We start from the raw sequence: 7,577 nt of genomic DNA on the forward strand, positions 1-7,577 counted from the left end.
ATACAAACAAGGCAGACGTATGCATGCATTGGTCCCCAGGATATGACAAGAGATAGTAGAATAACATCTAGTTACAATATATTTCTTGACACTTTAACTCACCTCATATAATGTAATTGTTGTTTGTCACCTCTGTGACGATTATTATACTCTAACAGTGATAACAACAAGATTTGAGCATCAGAAAATTTAGAAACCGGAGGAGGAAAGATACAATATTAATTTTAGACACGACCATAACTTGATATACAAGATATAATCCTTGATTAATGTGATATTGACACAAGAAAGAAAAAATGTAACCCCTGATTAGTGTGGATTTAATTATATAATAACCTCTACTAATACGACTTTCAATCAGGTTGATTATCTTTTGTTAATTTATTGCTCTAATGGGTTTTTTTTTTATGGTGCAGGTAAGAACTTAAAAGCATAAGCCGACACAAAATTGGTTGTTACATTGATTTTAAAGTCATGATTTAGAAGACAAAAAATCCTTGATTAGACCAGAGAAAGAAAAAAAATGAAATTGTGGGACGACTAACCCTTGATTAGTCTGGATTTGATCATATAATCAACTGTACTAATGCGACTTTTTCAGTTCAAATTTAAAAGCATAAGCTGAGATTGGTGTTATTGTTTATTGTCGTACTGGTCACTAATGTTTTGTGGTGCAATGCAGGTAAGAACTCAAAAGTATAAACGGACGTAAGATTGGTTGTTAGAAGTATATGGTTACTATAAAAATTAAAATTTTTTGTTTTTTTAATCCTTCTACAACTGAGACTTTGTCCCTAGCTACAAGATTTTGGAAATCTTTTTATATCCCTTTGAAAATATTTTTTGAAAATTTTTTCCTTTCCATCCTTGAAAATATTAAATTTTGCACCGGAGCTTTTTTACAAAAGTATAAGAACGCCCCCTTAAGTATACTTATTTACTATTCTTGCCTCCTTTCCCAAAATGTTAACCTCTAATTCCAGCAATGGTTCGATTCATTTCCGTTCTCCATGGACAGATATTAACTTTCTGTTTTTGTGTTCAAATAGAAGAGCAATTTATGGTCCACAATTTCAAGCATACATGAATTTTTTATGAATAAATTCACAAACCTTCACTAGGGTCTAGGAAGTCAATAATTCATTGACATGGGCAAATGTGTTAACGAAATTCAGATTAAGGGAGGTAAGTCCAATATGAAAAGTAGAAGGAGCTAAGTGAAATTGTCATTAATCACAGTCGAGGCATGTACAATTACCTATTCATCTTATCATTACTTTTTTGTCGTTTAATCTTTCATTTTCTTTAATGTAAACACAATCAACAATTCGGGAAACCAATTTTCAATTTTTGCAAAGGTTGCACAGTTAACTCGCATAGCCCTTTATATTTCACAAATCCCTCAAATTGAAGCTTGTAGTGAAAGATTTAAACTTTTTCCACTAAGAAAAATAAAAAGTAAAAGTTTATCCTAAAAAGTAGCTACTACAAATATGATTCATAATTATTCATCCGGTTGCATCAAATTGAAACTTAAGATGATATGATAATGCCCTTTTGGTTTCAGTTAATCTCTAGCCGAATCACCCAAAAAAAAAAAAAGAAAAAGAAATGTAGCATCAACTTTGTTTAGATCTTAATCATGAGTCATGATCAATAATTATGTTTCACCAGAGAAGTAGATTTGAGAACCACTACCATTGGCATACTTGACATGGAGACAATTAATTTTCATTTTTCGGACACAACAAAGTTTTAACTTTAAAATCATGAAAGCCATGGATGAATACGGAAGTTTCTCTACTCCCACTGCTCAGAAGTTAAATTTCAATAAAGATACTTCGTCACAGATAGAAATTAACAAAATACTCAACTTTGAATTATTGACAAAAAAAAAAAAGGAAATTTTGAAATTGACATACTAAGTTTCACAAAATGTTTTGGAGAAAATTTCTTATTCCACAGATGTTATGGATGACTTCTAAATGTTAGGGAAAAGTGAGGTAAGAAGAGAGAAGGAGAGGTTATCTCGAATTCTTTCATTTTCAAAATTGTGGTGATTTCTTTCAAGTTTAGTGTAAATTTTTGAAACCTTTGTTATTGATATTTGGCTATTGAAAACGATAGCTACATTATTTCTTATTAAGCACCATGGTCCCTTTCCATGATTTGGATAAACCTCAAGGGCATATTCGTGATTTCAATTCTGTTAGCCGGGATTGGATGCCATTACCAGCAGAGAGGTGAATGCTATTTAGCTGAATTTTAGGGACTTATCCTCAAGTTGGACAAACTTTGCTGAAAAATAAATGTAATTAATCCTAATCTAAAAGCGATGAATCTTATCTACAAACTGTGAATGAAGATGATGCAAATCTAAAGCGGGGGTAAAAGAAACTTAAGCCTCTGTTTATCTACAAAGTAATGGAGACAGTAATAGTATCTAAGACTCGCTCCCTCAAGTTTGTAGAATTCTAACACAAATAACCTTTTTTTTTAAAGAAAAAATAGAGGATCAATAGTAACTTATCACTTCCTCTTGTGATGATTTGAACAGTACCTCTATAGTAGCGGTTTGAGCTGGTGACTTTTTGGTTTCAAATAAAGCGTTTTACCAACTAGATCATGTTTCATTGTGTCTAATACAATGAAATTTTAGTTGTTAGTAGGTATAAAGAGCACAACCATGAGTTTACCGATTAGGCATAAGCTTTATATCGTAGAATGTACAGCACCAGAACATTGGTCCTGTTCAATTTCAGCTACTTAGGACAGTGGCCCCTAAACAAATAAATTAGAATGGATAAAGAAAATTGCTTTGTCACAATGGACGGTTGCTTCTTGTAATAAACAATAATAGAACCATACAAACTTTGATTTAGTCACGGAACGGAAAGGCAGACCTTTTGTATCTGTTCAATTGAAAAATGAGCAGGACTCATCTTGATAATCACTTATAAATACACAGCCCTTGCAACTTCATCAGTCACTCAGCAAAAACTTTTCTTCCTCACTTCAAAACTTGCCAAAAAAAAAAAGCATTTCTGCCTCTGAGAGGATGGCTGAGAATCTGCTTATAAGTGCATCCGTGGAGGTTTTACTGCAGAAAATATTCTCGGTCACTACTGAAAACATTAACCTTGTGTTTGGTGGTCCTCAAGAAATCTCATGCCTAATGGAGTATTGGTTTTCCCGCTCCAGTGAAGAGACTAATGTTGTGCAGGCCATCAGACAAGAGTTGGAGGAATTGAAAGGATCTTTATCCAACATCCAAGCTGTCTCACAGGATAATCTGAGGCTGCAGGACAAGGCTGTGATCGTTACGCTTTGGCTCCAGAAACTTACTGATCTAGCCGATGATGCTGATAATGCTTTGGCAGAGTTCGGCTATCAAATTCTCCAGCATGAGGTGGAGATGCTGAACCAAGAAAAACCAAAGGTAAGTCTCTTCTCCTGTCACTCTGATAAGAAGGCCTTTCGCCAAGAAATGATGCCTAAAGCAAGAGGCATCAGTAATAAGCTGGAGATGATCAATAAAGAAGTGAAAGACTTTTTAGCTTCTGAGAAATATGGTGTCACAACTGCTTCTTCCCCTCAGGTAGATGTAGTTCAGGAGGTTGGCTTCTTGATTGCTGACCTGAAAATCACAGAAAATGAGGAAAAGACATCTATAGAAAATTTCTGGTCCATAATAAAAGAAAAGGCAGGTGTAAGTGATGAAATACCAATAGGCCTGGAGGACATAGGAAGGCACGTTGCAGAAAAGTGTCAAGGTCTGTCTTTAGCAGCAAATTTACTTGGAGGTTTGTTACAAAACAAAAGAAGGGATTTCTGGTTGTCAATTTTAGAAAGCGGGGTATTAGATAAAGAAGATGTAATCTCTGCGATACTCATATTGTGCTTTGAAAATCTGCCATCTCCATTCCTCAAAAGATGTTTTGCATTTTGTTCGATGTTTCCAAGGAACTGTGTTATAGAAAGGGACCAGCTAGTCCAGCTTTGGATGGCTGAAGGATTTATTGACCCAGGGTTGGGGATTTCTGTGATGGAGGAATTAGGAAATCAATACTTTGACACTTTGTTGCAGAATTCTTTACTTGAAATTGTAAGCAAGGATAACTTCAACAAAGTAACACATTGTAAACTGCATAATCTTGTCTATGATTTTGCATATTCTCTGTCAAGCTTCGAGAGCATCACCTTCGGCGAAAGAGATCAAGATGACATTCGTCAGATTCAACACCTTGCATTGGAGTCGTTTACAGAGGAAACCATGAAGATTGCCAAGGAGAAAGCAAGATATTTGAGGACATTATTCCTAAAGAACAATTTACCTGACAATAACTTGTTAAATGTAAACTTCTTGTATGTTTTAAACCTCTGTGATGCAGATATAGCAGAATTGCCAGCATCTATTGGAAAGCTAAGGCATTTAGAATACCTTGATCTCTCGAGGACAAAGATAAAGTCTATACCTGACTCTGCCTGCAACCTTTACAAGTTGAAGACATTGAGGATCATTGGATGTAATTCTCTCAAAAAACTCCCAAAATATTTCAAGAATTTGCTATGCCTGAGACATCTTCACTTCTATTATAATGAGTACTTCTCTATGCCATATGAGTTTGGGCGATTAAGTCACCTTCAAACACTGCCAATCTATAACGTGGGAAAGGAGTGTGGTCCTCCAATTGGGGAGCTGAAGCACTTGAAAGATCTCAAAGGCAAGCTGGAGATACGAAATCTTGATCTTGTGAAAGACAAAAAGGAAGCTCAGCAAGCAAATCTATTTGGGAAACCGAATTTGCAGGAGCTGGAGCTTCGTTGGATTGATCCTGAAAGAGAAGAAAGAGAAGGTCCAAACAACGATGAGAATGTGCTGGAAGGCCTTGAGCCTTACCACAATCTGAAAAGCTTAAGGATCGAACACTTCCAAGGTGACAGATTCCCATCATGGGTAATGAAGATGTCTGTTAAAAGAGGCTCTTTGCAACTTAACAATTTGGTGGAGGTAAAACTGGAAAGCTGCACAAGATGCAAGGAAATCCCAACACTAGGGACCCTACCGCTTCTCCAAAATCTTGAGATAGTTGAACTCTCAGAAGTTAGCTGCTTTGGATCATCATTTTACGGTGGCAATGGATCAAATACCAACACCAGTGAAACTCAAGCTACAAAATCATTCTTTCCAGCACTCAAAAGCCTCACAATAGACTGCATGCCAAGCCTACTAGATTGGAAGGGACCAGAAGAAATCTCTGCATCTTATGAAGCTAAGACGTTTAATAGCCTTGAGAGATTATTTCTTAGATGGGATCCAAAGCTGATGACTGCTCCAAGTCATTTCCCTGCACTCAAGGTACTGAGGGTTGAATCCATCAAGAGCAGCTCGCCACTGGAGTGTATATGCAATTCCAAGCTGACCACCCTCACAAGTCTCCGTGTTGAGGATGTAGAGGAGCTAACTTCTCTTCCAGATGAGTTGCTGGAAAACAACACCAACCTTTCTCATCTATGTATTATAAAGTGCCACTCTTTGACACACATTGTTCCTCATATGTCCGGTTGCAGTGCAGTGCTCCAAGAGTTGGAGATCAAGGAATGCGGGGCATTACAAGAATTTCCACCAGAAATTTGTTCACTCAGATCTCTCAAAAGGTTCGAGCTATCATACTGCCCTAGTATCAAATTATTTCCAAATTTGAATGGACAGGGAGGCCTTCCATCCCTTCAGAGCTTGACAGTTTCTGAGTGCCAAGGTTTGATCAGTATACCAAGTGAGGTATTGGAGTCTTGCAAGTCTCTCCAATACCTATGGGTGACAGAGTGTGAAAATCTCATCGAGTTTTCTCCAAATTTTCAACAAATGCCTAACATTTCATTCATGGGAATTACTTCCTGCCCTAAGTTGAATACCATGCCCAAGGGGCTTGGTGCACTTAGCAACTTGGCTAACCTTAGGATGGGTCCTCTTTCAAATTCAATGGAGTTTGAAACATTCCAAACATGTTTTACAGGGCTTCAACAGCTTTCTTCACTTGTTTCTCTATTCTTAGAGGGGCAGCATCACTGGAATTCTTTGCCTGAAGAGCTTCAACACCTGACTGCTCTGAAAGAAATGACTTTATATGACTTTGGAATAGAAGTTTTGCCAGATTGGATAGGGAATCTTTCCTCGATTCAAAGTTTAGACCTCTCTTATTGCCCAAAACTTGAGTCCTTTCCCTCCAAAGAAATAATGGAAGGCCTCAAGAATTTGGAGAACCTGGATATCGAGGACTGTAATCTGCTAGCAAGGAAATGGATGCTGCAAAATGAACCAGATTCTGAATGGTTTAAAGTTTCCCATATTAAGCGCGTCATTCTAGATTATGAAGAAGTTTCAGATCCAATCATCTGGAATATGTAAGTGCTTCCAAAACTATCCATTTTACATTTTACTCTTAGGTAGTTCTAGATTCTTTACTTGCAAAAAAAAAAAAAATTTTCTTGACTTGCTGCAAGTCCAATCTACTATAATATTTACTGTTTTTCTTTTCTGTTTATTCCACTGCAAACCTCAATTATGCAGGATCCATAGGATGATGGAAAAGCGAATGCAAAAGAGAAATAATGAGGAAAAGAAGAAGAAGAAGAAGAAGACGAAGAAGACAAAGAAGAAGACAAATTCAAGTACTTCAACTAGCTGAAAAGTTGTAGAAGAAGATTGTCAATCAGGGATAAATATTCTTTAGGATAAGATGAAGTTTATTTGTTTTAAACTCTTGCATAAAGTAAGACAAATTCTCTTGAACTAAGAAGTGCTTTTTGAGAAAGTTCAAAGTAATAGAAAAGTGATTTTCCATAGCAAATCACTCTCTACTTGACCACTTTATATAGGAGAGATTGTTTAAGAAACAAAAGAACTTATTAAATACTTGTATAAATAAATTCAAGGTATTATATACAAATTCATGCACTTTAATTTATACATTCAACCTAGAGTAATTTGAAATTTCGAAGAATATTGTAAATTGTTTGACTGCACCAAGCTAAATGAGCTCTTATTTAGCAGGTTCACTATAGTAAAAGGCAAAGCTGATCAGTACAATCATGCAAAGCTAATTCATACAAAGTTAGTTTGATTCATCTCGCAATACAATCATGTTCTTGGTCTGGTCCTTATTAATCCTAAAGTTTTAGTGAAAAGTAAATTTAGTAAGGAGGAAAACAGCAGAGGAAAACTCTCTGTTTTCTCTTAATTATATTGTTAAAAAAAAAATACTATTTTAGCAAGGAGAAAAGCACGTCTCACCAATAATTGAACCCAAAAAAAAAGTGAAAAATACATACAGATAAAACATACAAGCAACCAAAAATTTCAAAAGTACATCAACAATCAACTTATACTCTTTTCAGTCTACTCTTTGGAAGACAACGTTGAAACTTGTACACATGCATTATATGACACAAGAATGTGTCCAAATTCAACTAATAGATGTACCTAATCATCTTAAAAATGAGAGTTAGGCTCCTCATCCAATGAATGTAATATTACTCACAGGAAAATTGTTTTTGTCAAAATGAATGGTTTATTC

At 35.8% G+C, this 7,577-nt stretch overlaps 1 protein-coding gene across 1 annotated transcript; it reads left to right on the forward strand.

Moving 5' to 3' along the window:
• The first annotated feature begins 2,980 nt into the window (after nucleotides 1-2,980).
• LOC113735130 (putative disease resistance protein RGA3) lies at nucleotides 2,981-6,970 on the forward strand. Its single transcript, XM_027262091.2, has 2 exons — nucleotides 2,981-6,405; nucleotides 6,572-6,970. Exons 1-2 carry the CDS (start codon nucleotides 3,059-3,061, stop codon nucleotides 6,687-6,689), a joined length of 3,465 nt encoding a protein of 1,154 aa, XP_027117892.1. The 5' UTR covers nucleotides 2,981-3,058; the 3' UTR covers nucleotides 6,690-6,970.
• Nucleotides 6,971-7,577: the final 607 nt, after the last annotated feature.

The sequence above is a fragment of the Coffea arabica genome, chromosome 3c (genome assembly GCF_036785885.1).
Source record: "Coffea arabica cultivar ET-39 chromosome 3c, Coffea Arabica ET-39 HiFi, whole genome shotgun sequence".
NCBI lineage: Eukaryota > Viridiplantae > Streptophyta > Magnoliopsida > Gentianales > Rubiaceae > Coffea > Coffea arabica.

Coding starts and splice junctions, on each gene's coding strand:
- LOC113735130 (XM_027262091.2), top strand. CDS start 3,059: ATGGCTGAGAATCTGCTTATAAGTGCATCCGTGGAGGTTTTACTGCAG. Junction 6,406..6,571: donor GATCCAATCATCTGGAATAT/GTAAGTGCTTCC, acceptor TCAATTATGCAG/GATCCATAGGATGATGGAAA.